This window comes from Periplaneta americana, chromosome 16 (genome assembly GCF_040183065.1).
Source record: "Periplaneta americana isolate PAMFEO1 chromosome 16, P.americana_PAMFEO1_priV1, whole genome shotgun sequence".
Lineage (NCBI taxonomy): Eukaryota > Metazoa > Arthropoda > Insecta > Blattodea > Blattidae > Periplaneta > Periplaneta americana.
In genome coordinates this window covers 108,769,490-108,797,276 of record NC_091132.1, presented here as the reverse complement: position 1 = coordinate 108,797,276, position 27,787 = coordinate 108,769,490, and the positions used below count along the sequence as shown (strand labels likewise).

General features: G+C 34.7%; 2 protein-coding genes across 4 annotated transcripts; one reads left to right on the top strand and one right to left on the bottom strand.

Annotated features, from left to right (window-relative positions):
• Window positions 1–560: 560 nt before the first annotated feature.
• On the top strand, window positions 561–13,657 carry LOC138691044 (NADH-quinone oxidoreductase subunit B-like). Of its 2 annotated transcripts, none has more exons than XM_069812696.1 (6): window positions 561–797; window positions 934–1,035; window positions 4,378–4,481; window positions 10,549–10,740; window positions 12,741–12,864; window positions 13,409–13,657. In XM_069812696.1, exons 1-6 carry the CDS (start codon window positions 773–775, stop codon window positions 13,504–13,506), a joined length of 645 nt encoding a protein of 214 aa, XP_069668797.1. In that variant the 5' UTR covers window positions 561–772; the 3' UTR covers window positions 13,507–13,657. The 2 variants fall into 2 exon arrangements, with proteins under 2 accessions (XP_069668797.1, XP_069668798.1); XM_069812697.1 differs by having other exon boundaries at window positions 563–797; window positions 4,381–4,481.
• On the bottom strand, window positions 13,548–27,787 carry LOC138691042 (nuclear pore glycoprotein p62-like). Of its 2 annotated transcripts, none has more exons than XM_069812694.1 (8): window positions 27,693–27,787; window positions 24,486–24,562; window positions 23,928–24,020; window positions 20,313–20,463; window positions 17,803–17,968; window positions 15,213–15,379; window positions 13,931–14,042; window positions 13,548–13,832 (listed from the first exon to the last, which is right to left on the bottom strand). In XM_069812694.1, the coding sequence occupies exons 2-8, from the start codon at window positions 24,559–24,561 to the stop codon at window positions 13,674–13,676; spliced, it is 924 nt and encodes a 307-aa protein (XP_069668795.1). In that variant the 5' UTR covers window position 24,562; window positions 27,693–27,787; the 3' UTR covers window positions 13,548–13,673. The 2 variants fall into 2 exon arrangements, with proteins under 2 accessions (XP_069668795.1, XP_069668794.1); XM_069812693.1 differs by lacking the exon at window positions 27,693–27,787 and adding an exon at window positions 27,427–27,544.

The following is a 27,787-nucleotide window of genomic DNA, read 5'->3' as shown; positions in this document are numbered from 1 at the left end:
TGAAATATCTATGTTAAAAAAAATCTTCACTGGGTGATTTAACATGGAATGAGCTCACTGTGAAAGTATTGCTTCCATTAACAGTGGTTTAAATTGATGTGATAGATGCAACTTGTGTATGGTGTGGACTTTTTTGTAGTCACGCATTAATGCAAAAAATTTACATAAAGAGCTATTCTGTTTACGGAACCCTATAAGTAATACTGATACACATGTGAAAACGTATTAGTTGTTTCTAATGCGACTTTAATCAGTATATAGGGTCGCTAGTTTAACCAGATATATTACTTACGTGTCTCCAAACCAAGAGCACTATGTAGGCAAATCATTCAAGAGAAAAATGTACTTCAACAATCCCCTGTGACTCCCAAAGTGATCTTTATACCTAACTGTGAAAAAACAGATATTTCTTTAAAGAACATAGGCTACCATTCTGGTCGAGTACCGTACCTTTCCAGAACATTTGCGGCAAGGAAAGAATGATGACTACATTCTGCGACTTGTACAGAAAAAAATCCTGTATGTAGGTCAAGGCAAGTTATCACTTGGACTGGCTCACCTAGCAAGGTAACCTTGTAGATAGCTACGGGGAACATTGCAGTCATGGAATTTTACTTATCTTATCTTCCTACTGCTCCTCTTTTTCAAATGTTTGACAGTTAGGCTATATCAATTTTTCGCTATGATATTGATTATAGATGACTATGGCAAAGAGCTGGGAGGTAAAGAGAGGTGAAAGAATTGCAAAGTTTACATAAAGAACGTATCAAAAATGTTGTCTAACATTTTATTTCGAAGTACGTACACATATGGCTTAAATGTGTGAAGTGTAATAATATTGGTGATTAGAAGTAGATTTGAATTTGATGCATTTGTAATAGAGTAAAGTCAGTGCCTTGCTGAATTAAATCTGGTTTGCTATATTGATTTTAGGCAGACCACTTCAATTGCTCCATAAGCAAACGGTGTCAACACCTAAGAAAGGAGCAGCAACATCATGCATGCAGTCCACAGTTGTACAGCATCCAAAATCTGGTTTGTAATCATTCATATCAGAAACTGAGCTGTTTTTTAAATAATGTTAACATCAAATTTGGAAGTTTTGTTTTATTAATTCCAGCTTAAAAAGAAAAACCATAAAGGCCTATTTTGCCTTTTAAACTGTACTTATGGTTTCTATTACAGTTTCACGTACTAAAAAGTTTGAGCCAATTTACTTTGCTCCCAACTGTAATCGTGATTATTTTAATGAAAATAGTACACTGTGACCCTGATAGACTAAATGTATATATCACACTCTTTTCTATGTACGGTATTATAACCCACTACTGTCAAACATAAAACATCATCATTCATCATGCCAGTAACTATTACAATGATATGAGGGTCATTCCATGAATATATTTTTCACGAAAAATAAAAATCTCACGTATCTCTGCTTGACGCATGTCATTTTTTTCGTTATGATCCGAATTTTTTTTAATCTGACAATACGATTGTGTAACAACACGTATGTGGGAGAAAAAGCACCAAGAAGTCTGTGGTTTAAGAGCGCGAAATTATCTATTAGAAATCACATATTTGGATGCACATTTAAGGCAAATAAATCATTACTTCTGTATGTTAAATTCAATTAATAATGAAGTGCTGACCTTTGTTAATTATTATAATGCATAGAAACCGTAATACAATGATTATTTCGTGCTTGATTGCAATTATTACAAAGAAAGGTTGAGAGTTCGTTTGTCACGCTCAAATGGACATTTGTTTATATTTCTTCAAAACTATTTCATTTTTTAATGTTTCATAAATGTAAAAGTGAGACACATCACACAACAATCAACTTATGTGGACAACATTTTGACTTATGTAGAAATTCTACAAGAAAACATGTGACACACGTAACACAATGACTGTGACACACGAACAAAAATGTTATGTTCGTGTGTCACTAAAGTTTATCCTAAAATCCAGTTACAATATTTGTTGTTATTGGAAGTCTTTACGCTCAAACATAATAAAGTAGTGGAATTTCAGATACTTATTGTTGATTTAGATAATTGTGTGTGTGTGTGCGTGTGCGCACACACCTGTGCATTTTTATTTTCAATGTACATATACTGTAGGTTAAACACTCTTGAAAATATGTGTTCCATAGCTGTTCCATAACTTTCTGGAAGTCTTGGGTTCGAAGTGCAGTAAACTTGAGTGAGTGAGCTAGAAGAACTAGTCAAGGCGAACGAACTGTGAACTGAGAACAGACAGTTTTGTTTTGTACATAGTGCTTTGTGAACATTAGCTGAAATTAAGAGTACATTGTTGTTCTTCTCAATAATACACGTGAATTGTCATTGTCATTCTGTGGAGTGCAATAACGAATACCGTGTTGCTGTGTACCCATTGTTGACGGGTGTGTGGCTAAAGTTGGAAATAAAAGTCACGCATTATTGTTGAATAAAAGTTACAATATTAACACTTACTTACTTACTTACTGGCTTATGGCTTTCAAGGAACCCGGAGGTTCATTGCCGCTCTCACATAAGCCCGCCATTGGTCCCTATCCTGAGCAAAATTAATCCATTCTCTATCATCGTATCCCACCTCCCTCAAATCCATTTTAATATTATCCCCCCATCTACGTCTCTGCCTCCCTAAAGGTCTTTTTCCCTCCGGCCTCCCAACTAACACTCTATATGCATTTCTGGATTCGCCCATATGTGCTACATGCCCTGCCCATTTCAAACGTCTGGATTTAATGTTCCTAATTATGTCAGGTGAAGAATACAATGCGTGTAGTTCTGTGTTGTGTAACTTTCTCCATTCTCCTGTAACTTCATCCCTCTTAGCCTCAAATATTTTCCTAAGCACCTTATTCTCAAACACCCTTAACCTATGTTCCTCTCTCAAAGTGAGAGTCCAAGTTTCACAACCATACAGAACAACCAGTAATATAACTGTTTTATAAATTCTAACTTTCAAATTTTTTGACAACAGACTAGATGATAAAAGTTAATTGATATTAACACTGATGTATTAAGTAAAGGCTGCCACTGTAGCATTCACCTGATGCAAGTCAGTGCTACCCCACCAACCCAGAGCACTGGCTGCCAATTCTCTTATAAGGGAGCAAAACTGCTCTCTCCAGGATGTCACACAGCAAGGACCCTGCCAACCATATTGAAGTGTATAGGGTTATGACAGTGGATGTAATTGAGTAATGTACTAATTATTTGTTATGCTTCGTAAAGAATATAATTTTAATGTTATTATTCCGGGTAATTTTTTTGGTATATCATTTCTAATTTATGATTAGAATTTGTGTACGTTTCTAATTGATTGCTCTTTGTTTATCGATTATGTCATATTATTAAACACAGTGTCCATCTTAATCATGTTGTTATTGTTAACTCATGCTGATTTCTTGGCAATAAAGCCATTAACTGTCTTGCTCTTCAATATTCCTCACACACGGTGGGTTTAGAGGAAAGGGCTGGATAGCATTCAAGGTGATTCTGATCCATTTTTTCCTGAAGACTGCACAGTGGACAAAATGGTGAAGAAATAATTCCAATTTTGTTCAAGTGTTTTGACAAACAGTCATGCCCTGGAAAGAATACAAATGAACCTTTCCTTGGATACTCAGGAATTATATTCTGTTGTACACTTTGCTGTAAAAAGAATGGGTCGACTCTTGGTTGTTGAAATGCAAAGTTCTACTGCGCGGATCATATGTATAAAGGAACTGCATTGCTGTGATAATTGTTCATTGAAAGTCGTCCGTCTATAATGTAGTCAACCTTACAAGGTTTGTGTGATAGGTTGTGAGTTTGCCTCCCTGTAGAGTAGAATTATTTTTTATTTTCGTTTTCAATTTATTTATTTTAAATGTTAAATGGTATTCGTTAATAATAAACTTCGTTATTGTTGTCTGTCTGCCATCTTCAAGAGTAATGATAAGATAGACCGTTTTATTTACAGCCAGGAGTATTGCTTGGGAGAGAGGGGATGTTATTTACTAGAGTTTGGGCATATACACTGCTCCGTCAATGTTCACCTACTTAGATATAACACGTAGAGCAACTGCCCTGCAATTAGCAAGCTTGGTACCGGTATTCAATCTATGGTATGTGTACCCCTGGGGGTATGTGGGGTTGTCTCAAGGGGTATGCATTCCACTGATTACATGTGTAAAAATGCTGACATATTTATTTTATTATACTTATTGATAATTATTGCATTATATTATAGTTTCTTTTGCAATATTAACTTTTGTTTTTCCTTGTGAGAGCATTTAAAACAACAAAACTTTAAAATTTACATTGTACATTTTTTAAATTTAAATCACTTTAACATGAAATATTCATTTTATCGTTTCAGCAGCTGCCCCTGCTAAAAGCCCCTACTCACCTTTGCAGAAAACTAGCAATCTAGCAGAATATGCATTTGCTAGACTTGATGACTTACTTAATTGGGGTCGTAAGGTAAGATATTTGTTGCTAGATTTTTCCATTTATCATTTATCATGTTAACAATTGAAGCAGTGGCAGCTGACTTTAAAGGACTCTAGGGTGGCACACCCCCTCCCACTAAAGAGATAGAAAGTAAGTATAAAGATTCATATTAAGGTCTGAACTTTCCTATTTTATTTTAGCTCTCACGTTTTGGCTAAAATGTTTTCACAACTCTTGATAGCAAATATAAGTCAATGTTTCCAGCAAGTAGATCATGTGGATTCCATGAAATCTGTCCGAATTCATGGAATTGTTTACTGATCGCGGAGACATGTATTATGGTTGAGGGGAGGGGAAGGGGATGCCGTACATAAGTGGCAGAGTCCTAAATCTAAGATGACTGGTTGTTGGTTGCCGCTGGTTCCTTTCTTAGTACAGATTTATATTTAATTGTGAAACTGACAAGAAAGATTGACACCACTCTCATAAAAATATTCCAATCTAAAATTTAATTCATTTATGCTATATATGAATAGGAAGATAACATTAGATACACGGTTTGTAACACTTTAAATAAGCAATGTTTTTATTACTAGTATGCTATATATTTAATTTTAAGGAAAATAATTCATATATTTCTTTAACTGAGTTGGTGGTAATGATTCATAAGCGATGCTTAATAATGCTGTCAGTCGATCAATTTCATGTGGTGGTGATAACTAGTTTGTATAAAAAGTAGGCTGATTTTCATAATGAATTCTTTAAGTACAATTTTGAGTACGGGTGCTGGTAACCTGGGTTTCGAATCTAGGTTGGAACTCGAGAGGTTTGGGCCTCCAAGACCAAATCCAAATATAGTTCAGGTTCAAAATGCTTGTAAAAGCAAAAGTGGTTATACCAGGAAATTTAACCTTTCATTATATAAATATACAGATCGGCTGTGTGGATGTCATTTTATTATGTGTGTTTAGTTATGAATGTTAGTAAGCCAATTGGTGTTTCGGACATAAATTATCTTAGTGAAAAAGTTACGAAACATAAACTGAGTGGAAAAATATAAATACTGGTATTGAGTTCGAAATGCTGGGTAAGGTAGATATCAGATTTCAGTTAGACAGTGCATACAGATTACAAATAAACAGCTTAATGAAGAGGTGTCAAAGAACTGCTACATTCTTAGTAAACTAATAGATTGCATAAAATTTGAGCTCGCACTGCGGGGTCATGATGAAAAAGACATCAGAGATTCCTGGCATTTTTCGTAGGTTGGTTAATTTAATGGCTGAGTTTGATAGTACCTTAAAGCAATATATTGAAAAAACAAACACTCGAGTTTTTCTAAGTCTATACAGAATGAATTGTTAGGTTCTATCAATGCTGTGTGCTTGAAGTTCATTTGCAAAGAAATATCTCGGGCAGATTAGCTAGCAACCGAGGTAGACGAACCGATGGACTGTGCTACATTATCACAACTGTGTTTGTTGTTCAGTACGAGTTGTGTGAAAAGTTTATTACGTTCGTTGTGCTACAAGATCACACAGATGAGGGAATTACGAATGCTATATTCAGTGAGTTAGGTAAACTAGAAATAAAGAAACTGATTGCCCAGAGCTGTGAGCGGCAGGCACACAGAGATGGCATGTACTTTATGATTGTCTACAAGTTATTGTCGATGATCAAACTAGTGACTATTCAACAGGCAAGAAAGCAATATTGATCTTCAAAATATTTTAAAGGATCAGAATTTTGTGTTTTGGCTACAATTCTTTAGCAAAGTTTTACCACATTCTGGCATTCTGTTTAATGAACTACAACACAGGAAAATTGATAATGTTAAAGCTAAAAAAAAGTTACAGATTTCATGTCTCCAATCCAACACATAAGGAATTCTCTTGATCATGAACATTGCTGGCATAACCAATACAGAAGAAGACGTGTCATTAGGCTCAAGTGGAAAACATAGTGCAGTTTACCATTAGCAAAATTATGAATGCAAAAGAAGTGTGCGACATTATTTTAACAGGTACAGTATTGAAGACCATTTTATATTTAGTGATCATCATATAAAATGATGTCAATCCAAATTAAAGAATATCACAAAATGATCCAACAACTTCAAAAACTACAGAAAAGAATTCAATTGCAATGGATACCTGCACATTGCAGAATTGCTGGAAATGAAACTGCTGACTTTCTTGCCAAAAAAGGATCCAATTTAATTCAGAATACAAATACAAGCCTATCTTTTACATCCATCAAAAGACTAATTAAAAATAAATATAAAATCAAGCAAAACCAACCACTATGTACCAAAGCCAAAGATAAAAAATGGAGCATTTTAATAAAAAAACCAGAAATTATTCCAGAAATCCCACGTAAATCTGCAGTAGCAAAATTCAGACTGCTTACAGAACACGATTATTTGGCCAAACACTTGAATAAAATAGGAATTTACACAAATCCAAATTGCCCTCTATGCAACAAAGAAAAAGAAATGACTGAAGATCATCTCATAACCTGTGAAGTTCTACCTGATGGATCCACCACAGAGAAATATTGGAGAGCAAGAACGCTAATTGCTTCGTTGCCAAAGCCCGGCATTAGATAACAACAACACAACATATTTAGTGATCATTTATCTAGTGCTAGTTTGTTTCCTAGATATAAACTACTATTTCCGGAAACCAAATTTAAATTGGCTGTTGAATTGTTCAGCTTAAATGCTATGGAACTCAGGCAGGAATTGACCGTTATCTATGGGAAAAATGATTTCGCAACTGCATCAGGTGCTTTGACACTTCTTTCTTGCATTTATGTGAACAATTTAGAACCTCTTTTACCGGAATCACTGAAACTCTTCTGAATTATTGCATGATTTCTATGACTACATCAGAGTGCGAGAGGTGTTTTTCAACTCTCAAGAGAATAAAAACCATTACTAGGAATACAATTACGGAAGATAGGCTTGGTGCATTAGCCATGTGTTCTATTGAGAAGGCCCTATTGTCTATATTCCTGACTTCAATGAACATGTCATCTACCATTTTGCTGAACAAAAAGAGAGGCAGATGGACTTCATCTACAAGCATATTAATTAGGTAAGCTTAATTATTTTGAAATCTACTGTATTGTTATTACCTAGGTATTTTCCGTTATTATTATTTATTTTCCATTGGCGAGAATTGATGATCAAGTCATTTTTCTGCTATTATTGTGCATAGTGTGTTAACATGTTTTAATTATGAAAGTTAGAAATATCAACAACCATCCTTCCAATTTTAGAAGCAATGAGTCGCCAATGAATTGAAGTGGTCAGTACTCCATCAAGTAAATTGATCTGATGCTAGAATTTATTTTAAGCTTATTCCTACACACACATTACCAGCACAATAAGTTATTTAAATAAAAACGATGTTTTAAATTATCTTAAATATTTCGTTCTTGTACAAGCTTAGAATGCTACTTAAGGTGACCTTTCTTTTGTAAATACATATGAACAGTACAGTATTAAATCAATAAAGTTGGTTCAAAAATTAAGTACCAGTACCATATTCATACATATAATTCCTGATCATATATCGTCCCTCCTCTGGCAAACTATATATATATCTCAGATTGGCCATTTCCAAGTTATGAAATGGCAACATATAAAAGAGAAAAACTACTAGGATCTCCACTGTCGAAAATTAATTTTTTGGTAATGACTGCTAGAGTTTTAGATGGAAGCATTTTATAATTTAATCCTGTTTCATCACAATTATACAGTTAATCAGGAGTAAGGTTTTCTTCTTGTATAGTTTTGTTTAATTTCTCACAAAATTATGTAAGTCTGACAATCCGCAAAAAGTTTTTCACCACAAATTTCAAGCTGCCTTATGCCGTATCGCTTCTTCCACCTATCCAACCATCCTGAACTTGCAGTACAATCGTCCTCACCTTCCTTTAACTCATTACTAAAAAATAACGCTTTTTCTTGCAGAATAGACCCTGAAATTGGATTTCCTTTTTGTCTTTGTTGAACAAAGCTTCACTCAAATTTCTCCACTGACTTTCATTCAAATGACGAAATACCCGAGCACTTGTTAGATGAAAACTTCTCAATTTTATCTGTTTCTGTGCCAGTCTCCAACTGTTCCTTCACCGCCTCCATACTCAGCAGCAAGTTTTTTTAATGTTTCTCCTTTGTCTAGTCTTTTCAAAGCCTCCAGTTTCATATTCAATGGCACAAATTTTCTCTTACTCCTGCCACTCATTGTAATGTACACAATTAAAACATTAAGAAACACACACTTACTGTAAAACACTTTAGAAGTAATGTACAGGTGTGCTCACTACAGTCAGCCTGTTACTGCTTTAACATGTGTATTTTAGTGACCAGTGTTGCTGGGTGAAGATTACTGTACTTTAACAATATTTTTCTGAAAGGATGGTATGCACTGTACAACTGATTGATGCACGATCCCAATTAGTGAAGGGACAACAAAGAATCAGCAAGTGCACTCCTCAAAACCTAACAGTACCTTTCAATCTGTAATGGAAATGCATTAGCAGCCTGAGGCCAGGGTTATTATGAACGAAAACCCTAAGTGGCACAGTTTTACTTGAATTGTACATGGAAAATAGAAAGAAAGTTCAAAACGTAACACATTCAGAAGTGCGAAAAACGTACATGCCGACAATGTATAAAAACGGGATTTTACTCTAGTTTTATGTAAAATTTTAATTTTCTTAAGACCGGCTCAAATTACACGGAACCATGAAATACCGGGATCTACTGTATATCTTTTTATTAATCTATCAAAATATGCTTTTTCTGTAAATATAATTAAAACATCTTTCTTCTTCTTGCTCATGTCATATTTGGTAGATTGATTTATTGCTGTCGGTGTGTGTTTGCCTGATCTTAGTTCATGCGCTTTTAAGCACATAGGCAGAATGATTATTCAAAATGCAATTTTTATTGCCAGTACCCCTTAAGTTACAAAATTTGGTAGGTTTAAGTACATTCACACAAAAACTGTACTGTAGCTGTTCACTACAGTACAACCAATTAAATTTTCAGATATTTGTAGAAAGGCGCAATAGAATTTTACCAATCAGATTTTAGGAGCAACACAGGTTACTGCATAAAACTAGAATGCCATCAATCAGGAAAACCAGATGACAAAGCCCTCCATGTGTTAGTGTCCAGGATAGAAAGATCACTGAAATATTAACAAATTGCTTTAGGAAGCTTCCTTGATATAGAGGGAGCCTTCCACAGTATAGGTGTATCTTATGAATCAATAACTGTTCAGCAAAAAACGACACCTGTTGAGGGTGGATGAAAACCATGCTGAAAGGGAGGAAGATTCAGACAGCAGTGTTCTTTGAAAAAGCAGATACCCTTGTAAGGAAAGGATCTGCTGGACCTGAGCTAGTATTTGGCATTTCTGTCTCCACAATTCATAAATCCATTGATGAGTGGATTAAACATAACCACCATCAGCACTGGATACATGCAGAAGGAAATCGCCACAGTAAAAGAGTGATACTGTGTCCTGATTGTACCTAAGCAGTGTAAAATATCACCATGGCAACTAAAACTTACCATTAAGCAAAGCCTGCATAGTATAGTCAAAAAACAAGGTGCAATAAAAATGTAAGGAAAAAGTTTTTGATGTGACTGTAGTAGGAAAGGGGATGTGAAAAATCGATTTAATGTTATCTATGGTGAAGCCAGCCCAGACTCATTGTACAAGGTCAATACCAAAATATGGAATTATTGCTGATAGACTGCTGTGGCAGCTTATTGTTATTACTATTATCTTCGATATGTAGTCTTTTTTTTTTTCGTTCAATAAATCTGGTCACTTTATTCTCAGATACATTTTAAACCAATTTAAATTACCCAAGAAGTTTAGTGTGACATTGAAATAATCTGGATTATACCGGTACTTAAACAAATTTTTAATTCATTAATATTTATTTGGTTTATCCTTCTTTCATTCCACCTTCTCTACAATTTGTTTTCTTTTGTTAGGAAAAAAAAAATGTGTGTCGAAATATTGACAGCATGACAATGTGGTGATGCATTTTTTCTCTTTATATGTATTAGGGTTCAATGTGGCCCTTGACCTTTGGATTGGCATGTTGTGCATTAGAGATGATGCAGACTGTGGCACCTAGGTACGATGTGGACAGATTTGGCTTTCTTTTCCGTAATTCTCCTCGTCACGCTGATGTGATGATTGTTGCAGGAACATTAACAAACAAAATGGCTCCAGCTTTACGTAAAGTTTATGACCAGGTATGATATATAATTATTGATTTGATTGTTACTATGCAACAAAAACTTTTCTTTTGTGTTAAATGAATTGGGAAGGCAGGCAGATTACCTCTTTGACTGGATGAAATGAACTTATGAATAAATCATTAAAAAAAAAAAAAAATTCCTTCACACACAGTGTGTGCATTTACACAATTGGCGTTGTGTGGGTTCGAATTCTCCCTCAGACATGGATGTTTCTTCTTAATGTGGTGTCATGTGTTGTCTTGATGGAGGACCCCACGTCACAGGAACTCTAGTTCTAGGCTGAAGAACCGAAATATGGTCATGGAGTATATATAATAGCTATTAATAGATAAACTATATTTATGTTAAATTTTATCTTTTACTTTCTGACAAAAACAATTTCAATTAATGAACTGTATTACTGAGATGAAGATTCGACATGTGTCCTTCAGACATGTCACATGTTGTTTTGGTGGAGCACCCCATGTCACAGAAACTTCGTAGCTTGTGTATTAGTGTCAGGTCCAATGGTCCAAATAGGCATGAATAAATTTTGAGAAATATAGAGGCATCAGTAGATAAACTTAGTTTCAATAAATTACATGTTACTTTTCTACATAAATAATTTCAATCTTCATATATTTAATTAACCATTTGGATCAAAGTCAGTATCGTCATTGATGATCTTTTGATATGTTTCACTAATATTTATATCATATTTCAAATCTTGGGTTCCTTATTGGCCTATTAATAGTTTCGAAATATATTTTATCTCATCCTGAATATAGTCTTCTTGCATTATATTTCACGAGCTCTTTAAGCAATCTTCATCTCTGCTGCTATCAATCTCATCTAGTCCAGTTTCATTATAATAAAGTTAGTATTCACAGTACTTATACAGCCTTATTCTGGTTGATATAGTTTAAAACCCGATTGATGACCCTTGTAGCCTTAAAAATCACCACTTTGCATGAATTTTTATGATTTAAAACGTGTTACTAGCACACTTTTAATGCTTATTTCAGAAATTCTGTTAGTGTACAGTTTTTTCATAACGAATCAAGTTTACTTCACAAAGCTAACAGCGTTATAAGCCAGTAGCAAATTACTTTGCTGGGAGGGAATTTTTGCAGTACATGTCTTTAGGTTGGCACAACTGCTTGTGCTGTGTCATTATCTTATCTCAGAAGCATTGCTTTTCTGTGTTTATTTCTCTTGTGATGTTGAAGTTTGAGTTGAAGTCATCCTAATTTATTTTGTTACATTTGTGGAAACTAAACAAAGAACAGACATAAAGTGCACTATGCTTATTTTACAGTCAAACTTGGGACCAAGATAAACCGTGAATACCACATAAAGTTTATTGAAACTGTGTTGATGGGTTTAGATTGTGGAAGAAAAGTGTATTCCATTTGCAATTTCTATAATATGAAGAGAACGAACAAACTACCACAAAGATTATTGCTATTTTTTAGTGCTCGTGCCATCTATTGATCCGTCTGCTATCCCCATGCCATACAACAGCCCGTTCATCATGTACAATCAGTAGAGATTGGTTGGAACAACCCAGCATTTATCTTTTTCTAAATATCTAGATTCCCAGTTATTTAATCAAACTGACCAACTCTGGGATTTGAATCCAGCATCTCCCAAATGAAAGTCTAGTGTTTTATTTTGCTCGATTGTATTTCTATTTTGTAGTGATATTCCACATATTTTTGTTACAACAGAATGCTTACATAAAAGCCATTTTGAATGATCGCCTATTTGAACAAAAACTACTGTTCTTCCCATTTGCTCTCTGTTATGTTCGGTGACTCCCTCCTCTCACCTACGTTTTGTGTGTTCATTCTGAATAAACCCATAATGTACGGGAATCACCTCTGAACTGTTGCTAATATGCGACATGCAATCTTGATTCAATGAACCATGTTTACATTCACTATCTCTGCTAGGCACTCAATGGGAAAGTCTGCTCTAGAAGATACTGAATTTTTATAATTATTTAATTTCAGATGCCAGAGCCTCGATGGGTGATTTCTATGGGCAGCTGTGCAAATGGTGGTGGTTACTATCACTATTCGTATTCAGTAGTAAGAGGATGTGATAGGATTATTCCAGTGGATATTTATGTACCAGGTAACTTTATGATAGAGTTTCGAATAGATCTCATCTTTGTGTATGTGTTCATGTAGTGAGAAAGAGGCACATCTTTGTGCGTTTTAAATGCGAAAGAAGCACGTAACTGCTCTACGGATTCCACTATATGGGACCATGAGAATAAAAATATCTGAAAATAATGGATAGAGCTGCTCCTGCCTCTTTTTCAAGAGCCCATCAAATATTCAGCGTTGAATGCATCATGCCTCTCGTATGCTCTTAGTCTTCTGTTGCAGAAACAACTGCAAATCAGGGCATTTAGTGGTTAATTTGTCTGAAGACCTCTTAGTCAAGTAGAAGTTCTTTCACATACATCAAGTCCACGAACCAGAACTTCAAGCTATAGGCCTACTTTACGTCCTAAGAAAATCAAGTCAAGGACTTTCATGACTACTTATAGACACCATCGTGGACAAGAACCTCTTAAAATTTTGTGCACTATGACCTTACAAATAATATAAATGTAACAGTTAAAAGGCGATTTTCCCCTCAATGAAAATAATTTTAGAATCTCTTTTTCCAGGATGTCCACCAACTGCAGAGGCATTACTGTATGGTTTATTGCAGCTGCAGAAGAAAATAAAACGCATGAGGACTCTACATATGTGGTACAGAAAATAAAATGGACGAACATAAAATGTTAGCATTATAGAGACTACGAAAATGATTCAATAATTATTTATTGTTTACACAAATCAGTAGAATGTGATAATTTAAAAAAAAGAAGAAGTGTAATTGTTTATTGAAAAAGTAAACACATATTTAATTTCGACATACAAAAAAAAAAATTAATCATAAGTTAGATGAAAGGATCTCTCATTTTCCCGCCTGTGTACATCATGTAACTTCGACACTTGTTCCAAATGAGTTGCAATCAGGGCTGTGTTCTGGTCTATCCATTGCAGAGAGTTCATATGTGCATTCAGAATGCGACCAATCTGGACAATCTGAAATAAGGAGTCATTGAAGTTGTTTACATTAAACAAAACACAAATTTATATAATAATATCATCAATACTAGTAGTAGTAGTAGATATTATCTTACTGGATCACTGGTATCCTGTGTTCGATTAGTTTCATTTAGATGTTCAATAATTTCTTTCAGATCTTCTGACATTTGTTTCAACTGTGTATCCATATTCTCGGCCATCTGGTATCTAGAAATTAAGACAAAATGCAGACATATCAGAAAACAGGTTTGCACAATAATTAAGTTTTCAGGTTTGTTGGTTTTCAAAGCTTCTGGATTCTGGTAGTCTGGCAGTATCAAATTTCATTTCTAATGTTGTTGTCTAGTGCCTTGCATTTGGCAATGAAGCCATTAGCAGTCATTTCTAATGTCAGGACACTGGTAAGTAGTGATAGTCAATAGTACTATCGATACTATCAATAGTTATGACTTCAACTATCGAAACTATTGATAGTAAAATTGTTTCCAATACCATCAATAGTCTTTATTTCCTGCACTTCAGAGAGTCATTGCTATGTTCGATGGTTTGAAATCATACTTTATGTCAATTGAGAAGTGCCCATGCATTCTCAAAGATTTCTTTTCGGACAGAACTTCATTATGGCTGAAATTCCTGGCTGAGCAACTAGATGTGTATGATAGGACTATAAGACAAATGCAGTCAGAAGAGCTTTCTTTGGTTGAAGTTACTGGTTCGATTGAAAACCTCTGTGAAACTCTATCAGCAAGATGGCAAACAGATTTGTCACCTCAAATGTCAGGAACATTCTCCAAGAAGTAGAAGAAGGACTCTTCTCCAAGCAAAAGTTCTTCGCTGCTACTGTATCATTCTTCGACAACTGTGTTAAATACATAAGAAATTGGTGTTGCCATAATGATGTAATTAAGAAAGTGTCTTGGGGTCTGTTTAAGAAAAGTTCCTGAATGGAGTGATGTTGACGGTTCAGTTGCTCTCTTTTCGAACTAGGAATCTGTGATATGTTTAAATGAAAATGTGTTTGATGAATTTTTTCAATTATGAAACAGCATCTACCAGAACATTCAGGACTGGACTACAAGAAAACTTACAGTGTCTCAGTGCTGGATAGCAACATTCCAACAATGTTGAGAAACTCACATCAATGTTGACTATGTTTCCAAAATGGTAGAGTTTGTATTGCATTCCTAAAATACCAAACTGCATGCTGTATCGTACAGTATTCAGAAACTATCAACTCTATATTCAAAGTTAATGTTAGTATGGTTTACGACACTACATATGGCTTACATAAACCTTGAACTCTGCTGATCTGACATAGTAAGGAATTCCATTTTAAAATGAAGTACTGTAAATATGGTTGCAAGTTAATGTACTTACATGTGTTCTCTCTCTGGATCAGAAACTCCATTTGAGCCCAATTCCTTTTCTAGTGGAGCAAGACAATCCTCTAGCTCTCTTTGCTGAGCCAAAATGAAATCCAGTTCATTATCCAATTGCTGCTGTTCCAGTTTTACTCGTTCTACTGCATTATTTAAGCCAACAATCTATGAAAAAGAGCAGAATCTGCAGTGATCTCCAATTAGATATATTACAAATACTTTTTTTTTGCATGGACTACCAATACCCAGATACAAATTAAAATACCGTACAATGTTATAAAAGGTAGAAAATGTTTGCTTAATTGGTTCATTGTTAATTCAGCTTATTAATATTGAACTTGCATCTAGCATTATCGCACCTTGTAGTCAGCTGTTAGAACTTCATTTGTTAAAGCTCTGTAAAGCATGTAGGATATGGTTTCAGTCCATAATAGACGTGCAGCAAGACAGTTATGTCGTATAGTTCAAGTAGGCAACAACTTCTATTTGTGAACTGTAGATTACGGAATCAAACTTCTGATTTTATAGCATGGTTCTCCATTCCTTATTTTCTTTTACAGAACAGATCTAGACATTTATTTTTACTTCAGTGACTTTTACTACAATTAACTCAAATTAATGAAATAATAAGTTAAGGGTGGCATAAAGTGCTTGACATCAAATAAATCTGACACCTGCAAGTAGCAGTGCCTAGTAGTACTTACATTCGTCATTTGTATTCATAAATGTCAAAGAGAAAAACATCTGTTGTGATAAAGTTCAATAATGAACTCATGTGATAATCTAGTGAGTGGAAAAGAGATCCAGAATCACTCAAAATAAATATATAATGTGTTCAATTTAAAAGAAAACCGCACACTTAAGAGTACATACCATAACAATACCCAGCTCTGCATAATGTTGGCAGCCACAATGACCACTACACAACAGCTGATTTAACTTATGAAGAGTTTACTACTCATGCTCCATTAATTCAAATGTAATTATTATGTAACTCAGTTCTTTATTACTGTCTTCTCAGAGAGGCCTAAAGTTTTTGATGTCCGCTATATTACATTATCTGCAAGAATGGAGGGATGTCCTTATATACTGTATATTCTCCTGCTCATAAAATTGATGAATCATTCACACCAATATGGACGCCTGACTATTTATGCAAAGGATTCTCACTACGTGTATTACCATTTTCTGAATTATGTTTTTTTTTCTAGACATTTCACAGCAGCACTACAAACTATTTATAACTTTATAACACCAACAGACAAATTACGCACGTGGATGTAACACAGCAGCAGGAGAAGTTGATAGAAAATGCTATATTCTGATTGGTCTAGAAGGCTACCACACAGGTTTAACGTTTTTATAGGAAGGGTTGCCAATGCAAATAACTGTCAAGTGCAAGGTTACAATGACCTGGGTATAAGTATACTCGTATATTTTGTTTGTAGTCCCTAGGAATATATATTCCTACGTCATATATTGTATATATACGCAATTTAATTAGTAACCATGCAACAATCAATTATTATGGACAATACATTACAACATATTATGCTGTAGCTATCTATGATGGGTCCAGTTTAAAATTGAACACACTGTATATGGTGCATTTTGAACTTTATCAAATAAGTTGGCAGAAGAAGATCCCCCATCTATAAAAATCACCTAAGGTTGTAAGTACAAAAATGCAATGAGCTACTAGCAAAAATTGAAACAAATATAAGTAAAATTAACTCTGTGCTGAAAAACGCAATTCCCTCAAGAGAGAGTTATCTTTAGAATATTCGTTTCGTTTACGAAAATGTTTGTATACTTCATCAATGCCTGATCCAATCCCCCCCCTTCCTACCCCCGATTTTGCTATCGTCACCAATTCTTGCCAATAAACAGTTCTTACAGATTTAATTCCCCTTTGCAAGGACTCAACTCATCATATGCCGCAGGATCAAAGAAACCTTGTGTAATCTGCACTCTGCTATGACACAATCCAAACATGAGCACTGTGTAGTATCTTAAACATTATGTAGAGGAAGTATGTATCTGACCTTCAGTGGCCATCAAACTTCACTTGCCATTGTCTACTCAGCAGAAAATTACTTAACACAAACGTCTATGTGGAGACAGTAGCAGGAAAATTACTATGCCTTCGTATTTGCTGAATTCTTGTGACAAATTATCTTCCACTGCCTTGTATGTCGCAATGTGGCATAGTCCATTGTAAAGTGATTTACCAGTCTAATTTCTAGAGGTGGAAATAAATACTGTGTTAGATCACTGGCATACTCTGAGAAATTTCGTAATGAACAAAGTGAATGAGAACAGGTTTTCTGTGAGTACCTCAGTTTTTTCTGTTATTTTCATTCCAGTATTGCTTTATTATCATTGTATCATTACCTCTCTGCTTCTTAATAGCTTCTCTAGTTGCAAGGGAATGCTAATTACTATTATCAATAAAATGTAATGTCCCAATATTTTATCATAAAACTCTGTTGTTCTAGATAAAACAATTATTGCAATAAAAAGACTAGAAGACAGTTAATAGGTACTAAGTATTCATAATTGCAAACATTTATAAGGAAGAGAATTACCTTCTCACCATTCCCAATTAGCAGGCGATCCCAAGCATTAACCTGTGTTGCTTGGTTCATAAATACTTTCTCTTGTTCTTCCAATTCAAGAGTCCATTTGTTGATACTTTCTTCCAGTTGACAAAAGTTCAATGATGTACTTCCACCAGATGAAGCACTGGATACACTAAACATAATAGATAAATAAGTAAAAGACACAAACAACAATTCTGTAAGTAACAAGTGAACTATTTTCCTACATAAAAATTGCTTCCCCTAATTTTCTTTCTAAGTTTATGTTACATCAGACAGGATATAGTTTAGTTTAATTTCCAATGGCAAAATCTTGACTTAACACCATTTTCCTTCATATTTCCTGGTATACGCTATTTGATCTCTTGATGTTTGTTTTCCTTTGTATATTAATAGGTGGTCTGCATTTACTGTGGAGGTATGATCTTTACATAGGCCTATCACACAATTACTGGAATGAGATGTAGATTGTACGCTAGACATTCTTGGTAAGGGGTGATAAGCCATTCCATCTCTATCTGTGTTAATCCAATTTTTAATGTGATTTATCCTTTTTTATTTGTTCTATGTACTGTTCATCCAATTTGATTTAGGTTATATGGTGCTGCTATTCTCTTATGTTGTTAGAAGAGTGTAATTTCTTTTTTTGCTAGTTGGTCAGCCATATCGTTTCCATCCAGTGCCACATGTGAGATGTGTTTCTGCTATTTCTGTAGGATTCGATCGACACTCTACTATTTCTATTTCTTTGTCTCTTTTAGGGGAGGGAGGGTTGTTTGATGGTTTGATGCTCTGAAGAATTAAAACAGATGAGAACTCAATTACTAATACTAGATGATATTTATAAGGAGACTAGTCTGTCCACAATTAAAAATAAATTAAATGAAACTAAGAAACAATACACAAGCCAATTAACTCAAGCAAAACTGGCTTACACAGCGCAGAACTGCATGCATTGTATTCTTCACCTGACATAATTAGGAACATTAAATCCAGACGAGCAAATCCAGAAATGCATATAGTGTTAGTTGGGAGGCCGAAAGGGAAAAAGATCTCTGGGAAAGTCGAGATATAGATAAGAGGATACTATTAAAAAGGATTTGAGGGAGGTGGAATATGATTGTAGAGACTGGATTAATCTTGCTCAGGATAGGGACCAATGGCAAGCTTATGTGAAGGTGGCAATGAACCTCCAGGTTGTTTAAGAGCCATAAGTAAGTATAATGTTCTGTAATTTTAATAACTAACATAAATACCATTATCAACAGCAGCACCACCACCAAAAAGCACTGGATCAATGATTCGTTGTGGCTTCTACTCCAGTACAGTTAAAAAAATGTATTAATTTTATTGGGTTATTTTACGATGCTGTATCAACATCTTGGTTATTTAGCGTCTGAATGAAATGAAGGTGATAATGCCGGTGAAATGAGTCCGAGGTCCATCACCTAAAGTTACCTAGCATTTGCTCGCATTGGGTTGAGGGAAAACTCCGGAAAAAACCTCAACGAGGTAACTTGCCCCGACTGGGAATCGAACCCGGGCCACCTGGTTTCGCAGCCAGACGCGCTGACCGTTACTCCACAGGTGTGGACATGTATTAATAATATAAATCTCACTGTAATACATAACAATGCTCATAGGCAGGTCTTTCACTGCAAACCCAGCTTTCTCCAATCTTTCCTATTTTCTGCCTTCCTCTTTCTTTGTCTCTTAATGTCGTTTATCATCTGTTATCTTCTTCTATCCCGAACTCTTTTCCCATTCACCATTCCTTCAGTAGGCCATTTCTTCTCAGCCTATGACCCAACCAATTCCTTTTCCTCTTCCTAATATGCTGTATGTAGAAAATTCTAGTGCAGTCCTACCAAACTAAAATTTCATGAGCTGTCACTGCTTTCCAATATACTTGAGTTCCCTCTTTTCTACCCTCCTCTTAGTATCAGCACACAAGCCATATATCTTAATGTTGTTTATCATCTTTTGCCTCGAACTTTTCTCCTGTTCACCATTCCTTCCAGTGCATCCTTCATCCTTCAACAGGTAGTTTCTTCTTAGCCAGTAACCCAACCAGAAGCCTTTTCCAGTTTCACTAATATTACATAGGCCTACACTTAATTTTTTCTAGGTATCATCCACCCATTGTTTCACTATTATCAATCACAAACTTCTTTTAATATGTGTAGACCACCAACATGAATAAATGTATAATAATGACAGAAGAATTCACAATGCACACCTGATTCAGCTCCCCTGTCTTTTTTTTTCAACATGAGATCCATTCATTCAATTAAGCAATGTTTATGTATATAAGGATGCATTAATTTGATACAGAGATGGGTTAAATTTTCTCTCAAATAAATACAAGATAACTTTTAAATAAGATTCTCCTGTATTTCACTTAAGCCTACTATCATGCACCGGACTTTGAGCATTCTAGTCATGAATAATAAAATTCTAACATATATATTTACGGTATGTTATATAAGAACACTCACGTTGTTCCAGTGGCTAGAACAGACTGTGGTACAGATGCAGCAGATGTTGCACTGGTAGTAGTAGAAGTACTTGCAGTGAGAGAAAATCCTGTAGTACTCGAGGTTGGGACAGAAACTGTTGGTGTAGTGGTCTTTTGCTGGAGTCCTAGACCTGCAAATTTATCAACAGTAATCTCACTAGAGGTTTTGATTTATCTAGAGAAAATCAAAACTCGAGCGGGATTTAACTGACTATTACATGATTAGAAGAAAGTATATAAAGATTAGACGAACTAAATTACTCTAATACAATAAAATATTAATAGACTTGTTACAATTCTATTTCATTATGTTAACTTCACCAGTACATTTGAATGGAGCTGCCATTTTCAGTTGATTATTCATACGGGAAACAAATGACGATGGCAAAACTTGTTTTATAGTACCATAAAGAATTTGCAGTTTGAAATGTTGGCAAACAAAGGAACAAATGGTAGGAAGGTGATAAAAACAGAAATATATAAAGATTAAAAAAAAAATAAAGTAGTCTAATACAATAAAATAGATACCGGTATTAAATGACTTACTAAAATTCTATTTCACTAATATTAGCTTCACCAAAACATTTGAATGGAGCCGCCATTTTCAGTTGTCTATGCAGGTAACAAATGACGATCGCAAAGCATGTTTTATAGTACTGTAAAGAATTTGCAGTTTGAAGTGTTGACAAACAAAGAAACAAATGCTAAGGAAGTGATAAAAACAAACAAATGTTAGGGAAGTGATAAAATTGTAGCAATAAACAGCCATGATTGGTTGAAACACGTCCCTTCATACCGTTTTATTGGTCAAAAGTAGTATGACGTAGTAAAAGTGTAATAATCATAATATATTATTAATAAAATAAACAGAATGAACATTGTTTTTAAAAATCGCAAGTATAGCTTGTGTTGTCGAAGTCTCTTCCAAAGTAGGCTAAGTTGTTATTCTTCCCAGTGGTTAGAATTGACCTCAACCATCAACAGTCCTGTTTATCAATATAATTTTTCTAGATCTAGTCTTTGTTTTCCTACACTAGGTTTCCTGCATTAAACGGGGTCGGTACAGAAGATGCATATTTTTTGTTAATATTTCTAATTCAGTGAGATGTTCTTCTAGACAGTAACGGTCACTTGTATGTTCAAAGACGTCTGTAGTTCTTTCAGGTAGCCAGTGGTTCCCACATAGAATAGTATGTTCTTGTTTATTTTTACTTTCTCATTGCACGAAATGTAAGAAAAAGTATTGCAATGTTGCAAAAACATTAGTGATTTTCGCGTAAATTGCGTTTTCAACATCCCTGATAATGAAGAAATTGTTTTGGATATGTCATCTGTCCATGTGTGGCGATTTCTCGTAAACTATTGAGTAGATTTTGTTCATAACATTTACAATTCAATTTATCTAGGAATGATGCACATGAAATGTAATAATTTATAATAAAAATTAATAATCTTTATTTGATATCAAACACAAAAAATGGTAATGAACTCGAAATCTATTCAAACCATTTATTTTTAGTTTGTTTCGGAAAATCAATTATTACATGCACAACTGTTTCTACTTTTGGTTACAAGTAATCTAATCTCCACGTTAAGTGAACTACTCTCTGTAAAGAACACATTATTCATGTACAAGTACAAAGGATTTCTTTTCTTAAACCCATTTGTTATGCGTGAGTGAACCAAAGCAAAGGCTATACAGTTTAAAATTAATATTATCTTTAAAACTGATTTTTAATGCAGTTTTTGGGACCTGTGTTATTTTTAATTTCCATTAATGATCTACCAATTAATATACTTGTTCAATCTATCATGTATGCTGATGACATAACTTTTCTCTTTAGATCAAAAGACTTAAATGAACTTGGAAATTTAAGGAATGTAGTTTTTTCAATGGCCAAATTTTGGTTTTCTTCAAATGACTTTTTACTAAATGAGTCCAAACCTGAATTCTTAAATTTTTCATTGAAATGCATTGATAGAACTAACAGAGTGAAGATGTTGGGAGTTGTTTTTGACCCAAAACTAACCTGGGAAGAACACATTAACTATATTGCTGTAAAATTATCAAGGATGATTTATTTATTGAGAAATTTAAAACGTTATGTTCCACATCAATATCTTAGAACAGCTTACTTTGCATATTTCCAGAGCATTATGAACGAATCTGGGGTAATAGTTGTCACATACAGAAGACATTTTTAGTTCAAAAAAGGGCAATATGAGCCATAACTAATTCGTCTTCTACAGCTCACAGTAAACCATTATTTATAAAAAGAAAAAATTACGACTATAACTGGATTTTATATCCTTGAAGCAGTTATGTAAGGCTATGAAATGAGAAATTCTAATGTGGTTACAAGTTGTTCAAATTCTTTTGATCTTAGGAAGAACATTCTTAAACACAGACTGTCAAAGACAATGAATAATTATTCGATCAGTGGTCTTAGAATATGCAATAAGTTGCCTAGTGAAATTTTTTATTTTGAAAAGAATGCTGTTAAACGACTTACCTCTGGTTAGCTGATCCAGAAGGCATTTTACAACATTAATGAATTTTATGATTTAAACAATATAGTGTTTTAATATCGCTGTTGTTTTCCTTGTGTTTTACCTGTTACTTTGTCGATAGTCTTTTGGACTCTATGAGATAATAATAAATATCATAGGCCCTATCAAATAAATAGAAAATTATATTTTAGTAGTTACTACAATATACACAAAGCTACGCACTTTATGTAAATTTATTACATACAGTAAATCTTCTTGAACAATACAGTTCATAAATGAAGTCAAAAATCTTCTTTATTTCTATATTTATTATATTCCGTCTTCCTTTCATTCTCCCTTTTCCCCTTTATAGCTGTTCCATAGTCCGTGAGTGTATGGTGATAGAGAAGTATATTGAAGAATGCAGGGTGATTATGCAGATGCAGTGTACTTCTGTCATGGTGGAACTGTACGCTGTCATAGGTTACATCACTGTCACCATACTGATAAATATACTAATACCAGTTATAAAAATATATGTAGTAGTAGTAGTAGTAGTAGTAGTAGTAGTACTTAAGTGCAACAGAAAATTCATAAAAATCAATATGTATCGCATTCTTCACCTTACCCCTACCTATTATAGTATAAGTCACAATGCCAATGAAAAAATTCGTAAAAATCAACGAAATTAATGGTATGCTATAGTACATTAGACCCATTAGAAATGGATTCGGAACACCTCAAAATCTGTGCTTCAGTGGCTGACCATGATAATATCTTTGAAAAATATTGGAGTGCAAGAGGTGAAATGACTTTATTGTCAAACGCCTGGCATTAGAAAACAACAAACAACAACATTAGACCCAGAAATTGTTTTTCAAAATTAATCTCTCATACTCATGATGCCAGTCATTGCCTTCCCATCCAAATCCCCATTTCCACGTCATTCACAGTGGACGAAAAGTACACAGTAAAATAACGACAATGAAGTAGAAGCTATTAAAAAAACAGTCTGGACAAAACGAAGTCCAAAGTACTTTTTTCATAATAAGTGTTAAAAATAATTAATTATATGTCAGGATGGTTGTAGTATTTTATTACTTACCTGCTGTCGTGGCTGGCGTGAGTGAAAGAGGCAAAGATAGCTTTGAAGCAGTAGCATCACCATCTCCAGCCAAAGAAAAGCCTGATGACGTAGCTGCAAAATAAATGCATATCTTATACCGGTACCCAATTCTTAAACAAAATATTTTCTCAATGTTGCAAATGTTACTTTTAGTCTTCACAACTGTCTATATATAACCTGCTGTTTATGCAATTAACATACTACTCATAACTGTTCTGTCAGAACTAAAACTAATCAACTCTCCAGAAGCCGCCAACTGGCAGGAAACACGTCCTATTAAATTAAAAAGGAAGACATTCATTTGTCCACTTCCGAGGAGAGTTGACTAACAGAACAATTTGACATTACATCAACTGTGTGTGGTACTGCAATGTTCAAAAATCACTTTTGCAAAGTTTCAATATGACATTACAATCAACTCACAGGTCCCAAAAAAGGAACAGAAATATTTCCAACATAATACAATGCTGACATTTATTACCACTGGCGTCTTAAGGTTAGGTAGTTTTCTATCTTACAGAAGTATAAGTTTCTCACTTGTTGTAGCAGGGGTAGAGGTCGGCAACGTGAAGCCTCCTGTAGGTTTAACTGTACTTCCAAAGTTAAAATTCATTCTGGAAAATAAATTGCACAAGTCGAAGTTAATATTGTCAATTTATCACAATTACTTACAATACCAATTTCACTGTGAAATTAAAAAATCAACTTATGCAGGATTCAAGAAAACAAGCCAATATAGTATTGTATCAATCACTAGATAACCAACTTTTAAAGTTACTGGGCCACTAAATTATACAGAGTTGGTTAAGTGGCATTAGCGGACTGTTAGTAACTGAACTCCATTAACCACTTAACTCTGTATTTCGAGCGAACCATCATCACCAGTTATAGTCACCCAACTTCGCAATCATAAATTACCATAAATGTTCAATTAAATGCAAAATGTTGGTAAAGGTATCTTCCGATAACCTAAATCGACATAATAAATCAATAGTGTCGTAAATTTCTACCCCATCATAGATGGGCAAATCTGCCATTTAGCTCTGAAAAACAGCAGATTGTCTTGGAGCATATAGTATCAGTTTTGCCATTTGACTCTGTATCTTCTACAAACCCTCCGACTTTATCAATGAATTAGAAACTAAGTTAAGCCAAGATATCCTAAATGATAACCATTCATTTAATTTAGTGTTCTGCCCAAGGGCAGGTCTTTCACTGCAAACCCAGCTTTCTCCATCTTTCCTATTGGTGCCTTCCTCTTTGTTTCCTCATATGATCCATGTATCTTAATGTCGTCAATTATCTGATAACTTCTTCTATCCCAAACTCTTCTCCCATTCACCATTCCTTCCAGTGCTTCCTTCAGCAGGCATTTTCTCTCAGGCAGTGACCCAACCAATTCCTTTTCCTATTCCTGATCAATTTCAGTGTCATTCTTTCTTCATCCCTCTTTCCAACAAAGCTTCATTTCTTATTCTGTCTGTCCATTTCACACGCTCCATCCTTCTCCATATCCACATTTCAAATGCTTCTATTTTCTCCTCTTCACTTCGTCGTAATGTCCATGTTTCTGCCCCATACAATGCCACACTCTATACAAAGTACTTCATTAGTCTCTTCCTTAGTTCTTTTTCCAGAGGTCCGCAGAAGATGCTCCTTCTTCTATTAAAAGCTTCCTTGGCCATTACTATCCTCCTTTTGACTTCCTGGCAGCAGCTCATGTTACTGCTTATAGTATACACCAAGTACCGTATTTCAAACTGACCATTTGCTCTACTGACTCATTTAGAATTCGCAAGTTTACCTTCTGTATTTTTCTTCCTATGACCATGGTCTTCGTCTTATTTGCATTTATCTTCATCCTATACTGCTCACAGCTGTCATTTAGCTGCAGTAGCATATATTTTAGTACAGTCTCCTCTTCTGTTAACAACGCCATATCATCAGCAAATCTTATGCACTTTATTCTTCTTCCTCCTACTATCACTCCTCCCATGTCCTCAAAACAGTTCTTTACTAAATCCTCCAAGTAGATGTTGAACAGGGTAGGTGATAAAGGACATCCTTGACGTACTTCTCTCCCAATTTCGCTTTCTTCTGACATCCTATCCTGACTTTGACTTGTTTCATATAATTAAAGAGTACTGAACAGTCGTCTCTCTTTCCAATCCACACCAATTTTCTTTAGGATCTCCATCAGTTTCTTCCAATCCACTCTGTCAAAAGCCTCTTTTAGGTCCACAAATATTACATACACTTCTTTATTCTTCTCTAGGTATCTTTCGCCGATTGTCCATAGCAGTCCAATTGCATCTCTCGTATCTTTTCCCTTCCTGAAGCGAAACTGCTTTTCTTCCAACTGTTCTTCCATCTTAGAATATAAACGTCGATTCAGTATTCGCAAGAGAATCTTCGCCGAGTGCGATATTAGACTGATAGTCTTGAACTCCTAAAATTTTTTGGCATTATTTTTCTTCGGTATTGGAATCAACACGTCTCCGTAAAATCTTCAGGCCAGTCGCCTTTCTCATATATTTCGTTGCATAATGATAGAATTTTCTTCTTGTCTTCACCCAAGCATTCCACTAATTCAATGGGGATTCCAACAACTCCTGTTGCTATCCCATTCATTTCCTTAAGCGCTAGTTCAACTTCTTCGCTTAAAATAGAAAATCCTTTTTCGTATTTTGATACGGCTTCTTCGTCTTCTATAATTAAGTTATCTGGACTTGCCTCGTCAAACCCTCTAACCTTGTCACTGAACTAGAGACTAAGCCAAACTAATCGTTTGTACTAGGGATAACTGCTGGGGGGTTGCGTGCAATAAATGCTCTAATTGTCAAACGGATTCTAGATTATGCACTAATGTTTTCTATATAACCTCTTGTGGCCAATCTTCGATATCCCAACACACACGGGATTGATGTCTGATTAAGTTTATTTATAGGTTAGATGAGTTAAATGAGGAGATATCTGAGTGATATTAAACCGAGATATGTGACAAGATTAGTGGATTAATTGAGGGTATTATTTAAGTGATGAGGAATGTGAAATTATGCAAGTATGTTTTCTCTCACTGTAGTGTGGGGGAGAGATGCCTAAGTTTCATCCCAACGTATTAGAGAATCAAAATTAGAACTATAAGTTAGAGGAATCTTGAGCGAACAATTAAAGTTTGTGGAAGCTTTTATAGCTCTACATTAAAACAATTCGGATAATTTCAGAATACGGAGGACAGTTATGAATTAAAGAACCAATAAATATAATTATTCGATAGTTTTAAGGATACGATGGAAAGGTATGTCATGCAATTCCTCGGCCTCATATCACTTAAATAATCCCCCCAACTAACCTTGTCACATATTTCAGCTTAGCTATCCCCACACTTAACCCAGCATTAATGTAACATTTTAAACCTATAAATTCAAACAATATACCACATTTTCTCACATCGCATAGCATAGTTAACTCCTCTTACCTATTCAATTTTATGATTTAATTACAATATTCCTAATGGTTTATTACACTTCACAAGACCCAAAAAGTACCACAATTTACACAACACAACTCAATACAACACTGTTGCCAACTACTGCTACATAAAAGTCGCCTTAGTCAAAGTGAAAAGTTGCTAAAAAGTCACTAAATCCAATATACCTGCAATATCTCGTGTCATGAAATCATTAACGATACTTCTTCCTCGTTATTCTAAAGAAGAGAATAGTAAAAAACAAATGAACATACCTATTCACGACGACAGTAGTTCCCCATTCAATTCATCCTCCAACTCCCCTATCAGAGTGGGAATGAAATATTTTCATATGGATAATCCTAAAAAG